Below are 12,596 nucleotides of genomic sequence, written 5' to 3'. Positions count from 1 at the left end.
CGACAGGTAGCAGCTAGGTGGGGGGGGATGCTGCCTGCGCGCCCCTGTCCCACTCGCAGGCGTCGTGCCTAAAAGTCCAGCAGCTCTAATTACTGACCACGAATTAGCTAAGGCGGCCCCACTCGCAAGCGTCGTGTGCCTAGAGTCCAGCGGCGACTGGAGTCAGAGGTACGCTCGCCAGGACTGCTGAGTAACCCGCACTATCTCCACTCGCGTAGCTTGGGCCCCCCGACCCTGCCCCCGGCACTCCGACTCGGAGAGAGAGGCGCACGACGGCGCGGCGGGCAGCGGCGGCGCGGGGGGCAGCGGCGGCGCGGCGGGCGGCGGTGGTGCGGCAGGCGGCGGCGGGAAGCAGCCGGAGACCTATGGTAAGGTAAGGAGCGCGCTCAAGGCAAGGTGAGGTAAACTTCTCCACACGCATCACAAGGTGGTGGGTACTCTGCATGGAGGTGACAGGGGGGGGGGGGGGGGGGAAACATACACTCTGGGGGGATACCCGGGGCTATACACTCTGCATGGGGGTCCCGGCCACCCACCTCGGGGAGGGGCTCGCAATCCGCGCCCCCGTCGTAAACGCACATATGGAAACGTCCCCCCCCCTTGTCGGGGTAAAAATCGTGGCAACTGTCCCCCGGCGCCAACCGGCAGTGCTTGCCGTTCGGGACGGGAGTGCCCCGCGCGAGGTCCCCCCAGGTGAAAGGTGGCGACAGCGGCGGCGGCGGCGGCAGCGGAGGCGGCGACGCTGGCAGCGGAGAGGCGGCGGCTACCGGCGGTTTCGTGGGCTGGGCAGCCGCGTGGGAAGCGGCGAGCGCGAGCGCGGCGGTGGCCAGGCTTGGCGAGGTGTGCATATCTTTACATTACGTACAGATGGATTTTTGGACACAGTTCGAGTGTGAAGAGACGCTGTTCACTGAAGAATTTAACTCCGCCCAAGACGCACAAGCACAGACAGTCGAGTGGTGGCGGCGTGCCGTCCTCCCATCCCTCCCTGGGGGTGTCTTTTTCTTTCTTTCTTTAGACAGTCGAGAAGGGAGAGACAGCAACGACAGTCAGAAGCGCTGGGTACCAGGAAGGCGCTGTTCACTCGCTGTGTCAAAGGGCAAGAAAAGATCGGATACATACCAAAAGATCGGATACATACAACCTTTTCTCACTCGAGTAGAGTCATCGCCACGCTGCGCGTATTGTCGTTGTCGCTGTATGTATGTATGTAGGTTGTAGGAAGGCTTCCAGCCCTTCCAGAGGAGGTAGCCCGCCGCGGCGGCACCGTCCGACAGTCAGCCTGACGTTCACCGCGGCCATGCACTCGCTCTCTAATGTGCCGTCGTGCGTCAGTTGCCAGTCCGCGACGCTGGATGGGACCAGCGGAGGGAAAGAAGAAAAACAGGAGCTTGTGGAAAACCATCATAATGTGAAAGAAAATAGAGGAGAATCACTGTGTGCGCTCTCGCATCCGAACACACAAAGTTAATCACTCCTTTACTACTTGTTGATCCTGCTCGGCTCCAGCAAGAACACAAAACTCCAGCTCAAGTAGAACAAGTGTTGCCATCAACAGGGTGAAGGATCTGCCCTCGGGGCTGCGTTCTAGTCATTGATTGATTGATGGGAAGGCGAAACACAGTCCGACCAACGACTTGGACACCAACGCGGTATGGGTGGACGCAGGACGGGCGATGACGGTCACACAGGAGCGACACACAGAACCACAAGACAAGACACTTAGCCAAACTGACTGCCACACATCCTGAGCGAACTTCCCTAGTCACCCGCGGCCGGACTCCATCCGGCACGCGTCGCTGGGCGCTCAGAGCTGCGTCCCCTGCTCGCCACCCCGACGCCCAAGGCGCCCGAGTGAACGACAGGCGGCACGCGAAGACTGATTGCAATCCCGCCGACCGCCAGGCCGCGGGATGATGCGTGCGTGGTCTTGTAGTGGGTCTCGGAAGCTCCCCTCTCGGGCTAGGAGCCAGCCCCTCTCCCTTGCCCCCGGAACACTGTGTCCGAGTCGAGGCGTGTGCTTGCTGGTCGACGGCCGCGCGCGGTTGGCATTGTGACGAAGGTTGCGCGCGGCCGCGGCGCGCCCGCCATGGTTCGGCGCGGCGCGCCTACCAGCGGCAATTGTCGAGGCACGGGAACGCTTACCCGGGGTCATCCTCTGAGCCTGGTCGTCGGCGCCGCGATGCCACGGCGGCGCATTCGACGTCGTCGGCGCGCTGCCCCGCGTTGAGCCCCGCCGCTCGTAGCGACGGCCGCAGGTCGGCCCGAGCGCGCCCTGGCCGCAGACTGAAGAACATTGTAAATTAGTCATTCTAGTGAATGAATTGACTCATCCCAGTTGGAGATTTCCGACGTCCCTGTCGAGGTTTGCGTGACTTGGAGTGACGTCCGATCCTTTTTCATCGTCTAGAGACGCTGGGATACATGAGCACGGAGCAGGCCGCTCCCAGCCCCACGCTGCGCCCCCACGGCCCGCGCAGCGGCCGGCTCAGCCGCCCGGGAGCTCAGGCGCTAGCGGCGGCAGCCTCGGCGAGAAGATGAGCACGCCGTCGGACTGCGCCAGCACAATGCCGGCTCTGCGGCGCAACGCTTCGCGGCGCGCAGGATCCCTGAGCTGCTCCGACGCGGCCGTGCTAGCGGCGCAGCGTGGCGAGGAGGAGGCGGTGCTGGCGTGGCTTAACAGCGGCGGGCGGGTCAACGCGACGTACGAAAGCGGCGGCGTGAGCGGCATGACTCTGCTGATGGGCGCCGCCGGCCAAGGCCGCGAGCGGGTGGTTGAGCTGCTGCTGCAGCACGGCGCGGAGATCAACCTGCAGGACAGCGACGGCGGCACCGCGCTGATGCGCGCCGCTGGCGCAGGCCACGAGCGGGTGGTCGAGCTGCTGCTGCGGCACGGCGCGGCGGTCAACCTGCAGAAGCGCAACGGCTACACCGCACTGATGTTCGCCGCCAACCAAGGCCACGAGCGGGTAATCGACCTGCTGTTGCGGCACGGCGCTGATGTCGACCTGCAGGGCAGCGACGGCTACACCGCGCTGATAACCGCCGCCGAGCACGGCCACGAGCGAATGGTCGGCTTGCTGATACGGCACGGCGCGGAGGTCAACCTGCAGGAAAGCCAAGGCGGCACCGCGCTGATGCTCGCCGCCAGCAACGGCCACGAGCGGGTGGTCGAGCTGCTGCTGCGGCACGGCGCGGAGATCAACTTGCAGAGCAGCGAAGGCTGGACCGCGCTGATGTGCGCCGCCGACAGAGGCCACGAGCAGGTGGTCGAGCTGCTGTTGCGGCACGGCGCTGAGATTAGCCAGCAGAGCAGCAAGGGCAGCTGGACCGCGCTGATAGCCGCCGCCACCGACGGCCACGAGCGGGTGGTCGACTTGCTGATTCGGCACGGCGCAGATGTCGACGAGCAGAACGGCAAATGCGGGACCGCGCTGATGGTCGCCGCCCAAGAAGGCCGCGAGCGGGTGGTCGAGTTGCTGCTGCGGCACGGCGCTGAGGTCAACCTGCAGGACAGCGGCGGCGTCACCGCGCTGATGTGCGCCGCCATCCAAGGCCACCCCGCCGTCGTGCTCCGCCTGCTTCGGGCTGGCGCAGATGCAAAGGCTCGCTCTGCAGACGGCAGGTCCGCGCTGCAGATCGCCAAGGAGGATGCGGCCAGGGTGCTAGCTACTGCCGACGCCGCCAGTGCTCCTGAAACAGACCATGCCTGGTGCGTGCGCGCTCTCACAGAGCACGCAGCGGCGCTGAGGGAGGCGGAGGCGGCCGAGAAGGCGCTCGAGGTCAAGGGGCGGCGCGAGCAGCGCGAGCGGGAGGAGGCGGCGGCGGCGCGAGAGCGCAAGCAGGCGGCACGACAGCGCGAAGCAGAGCGAGCGGCGTACGAGGCGCGCCGGGCGGCGGACGCTGCGGCGCTGGAGGAGCAGAGGCGAGCCATTGCGGCGGAGGCGGAGGCGAAGCTGGCCGCTGAGCGAGCGGCAGCGGAGGAGATGCTGCGGGCGAGGGAGGCGGAGAGGCTTGCGGCGGAGGAGGCGCAGCGAGAGGAGCAGCGGGCGGCCGCGGCGGCGCGCAAAGCCGCTCAGGCAGAGGCGGCGCGGCGCGAGAAGGAGGCTGCAGACAGGAGGGCGGAGGAAGAGAAGGCGAGGCGGCGCGCAAAGGCGGCGGAGGCAACGGCGGCCAAGATGGAGGCCAAGGCGAAGAACAATAAGGCCAAGAAGGCGCCGTCTGCCTGCACGCTCGAGGAGGAGCGGAGGGCGCGGGCTGCGGCAGAGCTTCGCGCGCAGGAGGAGAGGGCGGCGCAGCTGGCTGCTGAGCAGGAATCGACGAGGCGAGCGGAGCGCGAGGCGGCAGAGCTAGCGGGTGCGGCGGAGCGGGCGGCGCTGCGCGAGGATGCGGAGCTGGCAGAGGCGCTGCGCCGGTCAGAGGCGGATGCGGAGGAGGCGCTGGCGCGTCGGGTGTCGCGGTGCGAGGAGGCGGTGAGCAGTGAGTCGACCGGCGGCGGCGGGGACTTGCAGCGGCGTGTCGAGCGGCTGGAGGCGAGCCTCGGCACGGCGACCGAGGGCAGCCTCGAGGAGCGGGTCGGCGCCATCGAGCGCTTGATCGGGCCAGAGGCGGGAGAGGTGGCGGAGCAGCCTCTGTCAGCCACCGAGCCGCTTGCTGCCGTCTCGCTAGCGGACGCCGGCCTCGACACGGGGCGGCCAGCTGCCCCAGAGTCCACGATGGGGGGAGAGACCACGTGCATCGTGTGTTTCGCGAGAGTCAAGTCGCATGCTGCGGTTCCGTGCGGGCACCTGTGTGCTTGCGGGCCGTGCTCTGAGCTGATGCGAGAGTGCCCTTACTGCCGCGAGCCAGTGATGATGTGTCCGCGTCCGGTCTAGTCAGTAGATTATGTTTGAGTCGGTAGATTATTGAGTCGGTAGATTATGTTTGAGTCGGAGCAGACGGCATCGACCGAGGGAACTGGGAAGTGAAGGGGCGCGGACACATCAGATTTTTATATAATAACCAGCAGCAACGCTCGCGCGTCGCGGGGCGCCCCCTCACCGAGAGCAGATATGATGTGTATCTATCTTAGAGTTGAGGTAGTGCGGCGCACATTGCTCAACACTGCGAACGAGTTTTGACACGAGACCAACGCGCATGCGCTGGTTTGCAGTGACCTCGCCTGCGTCGTCCGACGCGGTGCGGTCCAGGTGGGGCGATCGTCCGACCCGACGGCGGGCCGGACGGACGGGTACGTCGCCATGTGGTAACGACGCTAAAAAAGAATTTTTTCGCTCTCAGTGTGGTTGCGTGTTGTACTAGTGATGTCGCACTAGGCGGCCCGTTTTTAGTAAAAAGCAGATACCACATCGCGTGTGGTCGTCGAAAAACCGCATGTACGCCCGTCTGGGACCCTCTTCGTACGGCTCCGAAAACCGCTCCTTAACGACGACTACGCGGCCCGGCGGTCTATCTGCGCCTTCTCAGCGGTGGAGGGGATGTGGGAGGTACGTGCGGACCGCGTGGTGCTGCGATGGTTTGACGAGTGGGACTCCCAGCGTCGACTTTGCGACCCCACGGAGCCTCTGCTGCTCCGGGGGGGGTCTGCAGACCACCCGGCCGAACTTCAGAGTGGCGGTACTCCTCAAATACCGCTCAAACGCCCACGATGTTGTGGAGGGGACATATGCTGATAATCCTGGCCCGATTGGTTCGCTCAGAAAGCTTCTGGGCGGTCGTTAAGGTTCGCTCCCCGCACACCGGCCCCGGAATAAGGTAAGGTAAGCCGAGACGAGCCTCAACTCTCCCGCGCCGCGTCGCCCCCCGCGAGCGGCTGGCGCATCGAATCTGCCGGCGCCGCATCCCCAACCACCGCCCCCGCCACCGCTGCCAGCCTTCCCCCCGCCGACGGCCTCCCCGGCCGGCAGCCGTAGGCGGCGGCGAGGGCGGTGACAGCCAGCCACTGCACGGCGACGCACCCGGCGAGGCCGACGGTGCAAGAGGCGGAGAGCGCCGAGAGGCCGCCGCCGAAGCCCTGCACGAGCATCTCCACCGCGCCGACGGCGTACGCCTGCGGGGGAGAGGGGAGGGGAGCAGGGGGGTGGAGGAGGGGGAGGGGGGGGGTGCAGCCGAGGCGAGGGACACTTCCCGGACATGGCTTGGATGTGTCGTCGCACGAGAGGGGGAGGGGAGCGCACTCGCCTCACAGCCGAGAGACAGCCGAGCGACAGCCGAGCGACAGCCGAGCGACAGCCGAGAGACAGCCGAGAGACAGCCGAGAGACAGCCGAGAGACAGCCGAGAGACAGCCGAGAGATGGGAGAGAGATGGTCGAGAGATGGGAGAGAGAGAAAGAGAGAGAGGGAGAGAGGGGGAGAGGGGGGGGGGGGGGGAGAGAGAGAGAGAGAGAGAGAGAGAGAGAGAGAGAGAGAGAGAGAGAGAGAGAGAGAGAGAGAGAGAGAGAGAGAGAGAGAGAGAGAGGACACATAGCCGAGCTATTCCCGGCAGGCGTGTGGAGCGAGTTCGGAGGCGGACCTAGCCGAGATCTACCAAACTGTGGCGGGTCAATGGCGTGAGATAGTGATCTTTCGGGGCGCCTCGGGGACGCCGTCAGCGAGCTCGACTGCGCGGGAGAGCGCGAGGCCGATGAAGCCGATCGTGCCGATACCCGAGAGTGCCATCAGACCTGTTCACAGCAGCGGCCCCTGTGAAGAGAGGCGCCGTTCACAGCTCCGCGTCTTGGGGGGGGAGCATCGGGCCGGCGAGGAGCGGGAAGAGGGTCGCGGGGGGCAGCGTCGGGGCGACGTGAGGCGTAGAGAGCAGCGCGAGGGCGGTGAGGGAGAGCGCGGCGAGGAGGGCGAGGGCGAGGACGACAGCCTCCGCCGACCGCCGCGGGACAACAGCGCCGAGGCACAGGCCGCATAGCACGCCTGTGCGGCCGAGATCGCGCGAGATCGCGCGAGATCACGCGAGATCATCCGAGATGCGGCCGGGCCGCACGCCCGAGAGGAGGGAGGTGGCTGCCTCCGAGCTGCATCTGAGCTGCACCTCGGCTACACCTCGGCTGTCTCTCGGCTGCCTCTCGGCTGCCTCTCGGCTGCACCTCGGCTGCCTCTCGGCTGCCTCTCGGCTGTCTCTCGGCTGTGTCTCGGCTGCCTCTCGGCTGCATCTCGGCTGCATCTCGCCGGAGAGGATGAAGGAGAGGTTGGTGACGGTTGTGTGGCCGGTGTCGAATCCAGACCAAGCGTTGCCCGCGCCATAGCAGCTAGAGCTGTTCACACACGGACAGCTGTGAAGAGAGATGCGGGGAGATGTGGGGAGGTATGGGAGATGCGGGGAGATGCGGGGAGATGTGGGGAGATCGGCTGCACCCGAACAGCACGTCCTGTGCCGACGGCACCGAGAAGCCGATCCCGCCTAGTGAGGTCGAGATCTGGTCGAGATCTGGTCGAGATAGTGCCGAGGCATGGCCTCGAGATCTGGTCGAGATCCGGTCGAGATCTGGTCGAGATGCGGGCGAGATATGGCCGAGATGCGGCCGAGGTCTGCCTCGTGGAGGCCTCGAGATGCGGCCTCGAGATGGCAGAGAGATGCAGCGCGGAGAAGTGGCCGAGATGTGCAGCGGAGACCCCGCCAATCTCCCGCCAATCTCGCGCCAATCTCGCGCCAATCTCGCCGATCTCCCGCCAATCTCCCGCCAATCTCCCGCCAATCTCCCGGCTATCTCCCGGCTATCTCCCGCCGATGGCCGCGTAGGGAACGGCGCGCCGCCAGAACGGGCCGTTGCTGGCGAGCGAGCGGAGTGCGGATGAGGCGTTCGTCGCGGCGGCGCCGGCCTGCGGTGTGAATACGCCAGCATGAGGGCGGGAAGACGGTACTGTGCAGCGCCTTCAGAGCACCGCGTGAGGACGAGAGAGGCGAATGCAGTGAAGACTGCAGAATAGGTGTCGAATGCAGCAGAGTGCGTGTCCTCTCGAGCGCTGGTTCGGATCCAAGCATCGTCTTCCTCTTCTAGGGGCGCCGGCCGCGCTGGCGGTGGAGGAGGCGAGCTGTTCACAGGTTCACAGCTCAGCCGGTCGTATCCGGCTGCATCTCGGCGAGATCTCGGCTGCATCTCGGCGAGATCTCGGCTGCATCTCGACCCTATCTCGACGCGATCTCGGCGCCACCTCGGCTACCGCGCCGGCGCTCTATCTCGGCTCAATCCAGGCTCTGTCTCGGCTCCATCTCGGCTGCCGTGTCGGGCTGCTGCTGGTCTGCGGCGTGGCGGTCGCGGTAGAGGAAGAGGCAGAGAGGCAAGCAGCAAGAGATGGCGACTGCCTGCCACCCGAACACTGCTCTCGCACGCTCCGCCTCGCCCGCCTCGCCCGCGCCGATGAGCGAGCCCAGCGCCCAGCCGAGGTAGTTGGACTGGACCGCTATCGAGGTCGCCAAGCCGCGGTGCGAAGGGCGGAACCAGCGCTCAGAGACGGCAGTGAAGGAGCAGACGACGACCGCCGCCGCGCCGCCGCAGACGAGGCTCGAGAGGACCGCGAGCGCATACGAGGAGCGGACGACAGCGAGGTATCGGAGCCATCCTCCGGCGACGTTGAGCGCATTGGCGAACGCGACCGTGCTCCAGTGATGCCGCACGACTCCCCACGCGGCGAGCGGCATCACAGGCACGACGGAGAGGAGGAAGAGGGAGTAGAGGAGAGCGACGTCAGCCTCGCCGGATCGGAGCAGCCGCTCGTTTAGCCCGTAGTCATCCGAAAAGTCCATGCACATGAAGGCGTTTGAAGCGGAGAGGTACGAGAAGGAGCCGAGCACCGCCCAACGCCAGCCGCTGCGCCACGCAGCCGGGCCCTCGGGTGTCACCCGCGAATGCGGAGGCGGCTCAGCAGGCGAGCGTGAGGCCATCGCGAGGGCTCCGGCGGCGGCGGGCTAGGTGGATAAAATTTGGCGGCGTTGGCCGCGAGGAGTAGAGGCCGGCTCGATTGAGGATATCCTTTGTGTGTACTTGTTACGTGAAAACCTGTAGTTTTCTACTACCGTGGGGACAACTGCCCTTGCGTGGGGACATTGCGTGGGGACATTGCGTGGGGACATTGCCGAACGCGCGCCAAACGCGCGCCAAGGGGCGGCGGCGCATGACGAAAGGCTGGAGCTGGCGCCAGCTGGCATTAAAAAATTGCCCACCAGAGTGTTCTCGAGGTTCTCGAGGTGATATCCTTGCCGCGTTTGGCAGCGAGGATTGGTGTGACGCGATCCACGCAGGCGTGTTTTCTGACGGCCGACCGTCAGTGCACGGAGTTGCCCCTTCTCCGACTGCCCCGGCTAGTTCACGAGTTTGGAGTACTTGGCGTCGGCTAATACTTATTTATTCTTCGGCAGGCGGCGGACCAGCTGAGTAACAAACTTTCGCACGCTCAGCACCTCGACGAGGTCACATGGACCACCAAGAACTGGCACGGGCTGCAGATGCAGCGCTTGTCTGTCGTTCTCCACACCGCCGTGGCGTGGCAGACGGTGAACGAGCTAGCGTGCGGGGACAGCGGCATTGTGCACGGAGCTAAGTGCATTGCCGTTCTTAACGGAGTCGCTTAGGCGGCTCCGGTGGTGTGCCGGTGATAGTACTAGCACGCGCCAGTTCGCACCTGTGTCGAGCCTGTGTGCTGTGAGAGAGAGTTGTCTTGTTTAAATACTTATTTTTCTTGGACTGTTGTAACCGACCGGCAACGTCGGCGAGGAGTCGAAGACACAGCACATGCACGCATAATGCCACGCCCCGACGTCGACCGACCGGCCGGCCTCGACGCGCGGCGGCTAGTCGCCTTCAAGGCCTGCGTCGACGAACTCTCTCGGCTGAGCGCCGGCCGCGGCGAGGACGGCGCACTTCTCGCTCAGATCAGCCACGACGGCGCAGGTGCCGCACAGCAATCAGAGAGCGGAGCAGCCTTGCTGTGTTTTCATGGGAAGATCAAGGCGTACTGCACTGGTAGCAGGCCGCGCGCACCATGCTAGCTGCATCGACCGCTTCACGCACACATTGTCCGCACGTTGTTGCGCAGTTGGCCTCAGCTCGGTCTCCAAGCGCTCTGACGCGGCGCAGCTGCTGATCGAGTGCCGCTACCGCGATGAGTGGCGTCAGCAGCGTTGCGCGAGCGCCCTCGCCTCCATCGGTGCTGAGCGGGACGCAGCCGTGGTGAGTGGATTCTCCTGACCTGAGATCCTGCACACAACCACGCACACGCACGCACGCACCCCGACGCACACAAGAACACATGCACGCACACACACAGACACGGTGGGCTCCCTCTGCACATCCACAACCTCGGCGCCACGCCTCGCCTTGCTTCGAGCGTAGGTTGAGAGAATGTGCGAGTACGTTGGTGCGCTTTCGCCAGACGGCGCCGAGCCCGGGGCGGCTCCGTACACGACTAACTGACGGATCCGCTCCTGACAGTCGCACGCGCCGCGCTGCGGCGCGTGCGACTGTCTTTGTTTGAAGTAAAAAGTCGAATCAGAGCGCCGTCGGCGCTGCCCTCCGTTTTCCTCCCCCCCATCAAGCTGCTGTAAGGCCCCGGCATCGCCTTCCCAGGCTTAGCTAGACTGAGAGATATTGTGGACATGGTTGGTCTCTACAATATATACACTGACACTGAACCTCCCAGATCTCGTCCCGGTCCGTCACGGCCATCCTTGGCCTCCGGAGGGCCCCCGGCCGCGGCGCGGTGCGGCGGCGTCACAAATCCGACCACAGAGCACCGGGACGCGGTCGGGCGATCTGAGGCCCAACTAGGCGTGTGCATAGTAGCCACGCCGACCCGCCGCTGCGCATTGGGCAAAGCGCGAGCCCAGCAGTTCAGTCAGGCACGCACGCTGCACCCACGACGGCGGCCTCGGGGCGCGCGCGACCGAACGCGCTTGCGCCGCCGCCACGCCGTCGTTTCCCATCGCCGCCGGACCGCCCTCCCTCCTCCGCGACAGACGCCGCAAACACGGCGCTTCTCGCCGCCCAAGCAACAGCAGCAACAGTGGCAGCGAATCTTCGCGTCGCTGGTGCACGCGGTGCGGACTCGCCGCAGTCTGGCGGGCGCTCGTCTCGCCAGGACCAGGCGGCCGAGCAGGCTGTGATCGCGGCCGAGGCGGATGGGCTCGGGCGGGTGCTGCCTGGCGGCGCTGGCTCGAGAGTCAGCCGCGGCACTCTGCTCGGCTGCGGCCGCAGGGCAGAACACCGCCGGAGGAATACCTCGCGGTAGTGGCTGGGCAGCAAGCGTGCTGCTGCCTGAACAGCGGCGTGGGCGGAAGCAGCCTCCTCCCGCAGCTGCACTGCCTGGTGCACGACCTGCCCGCGAGCCTGCTCTGCCTGGCGGCGGCGCTGTTGCTCCTCGCGGAGCCGCTCCAATTGCTGCTCAAGGCGCTCCGCTTGCTCCTCCCGCGTCGCGGTGGCGACGCTCGTGCACGCGGAGCTGCGCACCGCAACCACGCAGGCGCGAGGCTTAGCAGCTGCGACAACCGTTGCAGGCACGGGCTGGGACGGTGCAACCGCCACTGCAACCAAGCGTTTGGCCGGCTTCACGACCTCGGCAGTCACCACGCTCCGCCCGCGCTTGGTCGCGTTGCCGTGCGGTGGCTGAGCCGATGCCGGCGCCAGAGTGGCCGCGACGATCATCGGCGGGCGGCACGGTTGCCAGCGTGGCGACTCGAGAGGCGCGACGACTCGCGCCAAATCGGCGATTTTCACGTTCACGCGCTCAACCCCACCCAAATCTTAGCTCAAATTTTGAATTTTGTCTGGTGAGTTATGTGGATCGTCCTTCACCAGTGCATAGAGCGGAGGGCAAAACTAAAGGGAGGGATGGTGCTTCCGTCGGTTTCCATTGACGAGAAAGATGTTTTGTCCACATACGTCATACCACAAGAGAATGCAACTCAAGTTTTGATCGCTCACATTTGGCTAGTGTCGTGCGAGGGAGTTTTGTTGTAAAATTCTTTTGCGGCTCCAGTGGTGTACCTGTGTTAGTGCCAGTGCGCGCCAGTCCCGTGCCCAGTGTTGTGCGAGGGAGTGCTTGTAAAATTCTTTTGCCTGTGTACCTGTGTTAGTGCCAGTGCGAGCCAGTCCCGTGCCCAGTGTAAGAAAGAAAGAAAGAAAACAGACAACCCAAGGGAGGGATGGGAGGACGGCACACACACACACACACTGTTGTGCGAGGGAGCAGGTTGTAAAATTCTTTTGCCTGGGGCTGCCGACTGGGCGAGGGCCGGGCGAGGCGCAGGCGGCGGGCGAGGCGGCGGTGCGGCGGGCGGCGGGCGGCTTGCGTCGTGGGTGCGCGTGGGGGAGGCGGCGCGGGTGGCAGGCGCAGGCGCGGGTGGGGCTTGGGCGGGGGGCGAAGCCGGGAGCGGCTCGCGGGTTGGTCCGGTGGGGGGGGCGGGGCGGGGCGGGGCGGGGTGGATCGGGTCGGGGCGGGGCGGGGCGGGGTTTCTCGGGTCGCGGTGGGGCGGGGTTGTGGGGTGGGGTGGGGATGTCGGGTTGGGGAGTGGGTGGGCGCCGGAGTGGGAGTGGTGTGACTGCTCCTGTGGTGCGGGCGACGGCTTCTGAGGAAGCCGTCGCCCGCGCCTCACCTGTCGCGTGAATCG

The 12,596-nt window shown here is 65.7% G+C and overlaps 3 protein-coding genes across 3 annotated transcripts; 2 read left to right on the top strand and 1 right to left on the bottom strand.

Moving 5' to 3' along the window:
* Positions 1-3,705: 3,705 nt before the first annotated feature.
* EMIHUDRAFT_104859 (hypothetical protein) lies at positions 3,706-4,874 on the top strand (the record flags this gene model as incomplete). Its single annotated transcript, XM_005763454.1, has 2 exons — positions 3,706-3,712; positions 3,742-4,874. 2 exons carry the CDS (start codon positions 3,706-3,708, stop codon positions 4,872-4,874), a joined length of 1,140 nt encoding a protein of 379 aa, XP_005763511.1.
* Positions 4,875-5,776: 902 nt separating this feature from the next.
* Positions 5,777-8,940, bottom strand: EMIHUDRAFT_465101 (hypothetical protein; the record flags this gene model as incomplete). The annotated part of the gene is made up of 3 exons (XM_005763453.1): positions 8,324-8,940; positions 6,584-6,663; positions 5,777-6,049 (listed from the first exon to the last, which is right to left on the bottom strand). Exons 1-3 carry the CDS (start codon positions 8,874-8,876, stop codon positions 5,777-5,779), a joined length of 906 nt encoding a protein of 301 aa, XP_005763510.1. The 5' UTR covers positions 8,877-8,940.
* A 794-nt stretch (positions 8,941-9,734) lies between these two features.
* On the top strand, positions 9,735-11,596 carry EMIHUDRAFT_214881 (hypothetical protein; the record flags this gene model as incomplete). Its single annotated transcript, XM_005763452.1, has 8 exons — positions 9,735-9,882; positions 10,028-10,161; positions 10,324-10,388; positions 10,468-10,489; positions 10,947-11,027; positions 11,069-11,122; positions 11,185-11,404; positions 11,484-11,596. The coding sequence occupies 8 exons, from the start codon at positions 9,735-9,737 to the stop codon at positions 11,594-11,596; spliced, it is 837 nt and encodes a 278-aa protein (XP_005763509.1).
* Between the last annotated feature and the right edge of the window lie 1,000 nt (positions 11,597-12,596).

The sequence above is a fragment of the Emiliania huxleyi genome (assembly GCF_000372725.1).
Source record: "Emiliania huxleyi CCMP1516 unplaced genomic scaffold EMIHUscaffold_63, whole genome shotgun sequence".
Lineage (NCBI taxonomy): Eukaryota > Haptophyta > Isochrysidales > Noelaerhabdaceae > Emiliania > Emiliania huxleyi.
Note: the sequence above shows the minus strand (reverse complement) of the source record. Positions and strands in the feature narration are given on the sequence as shown.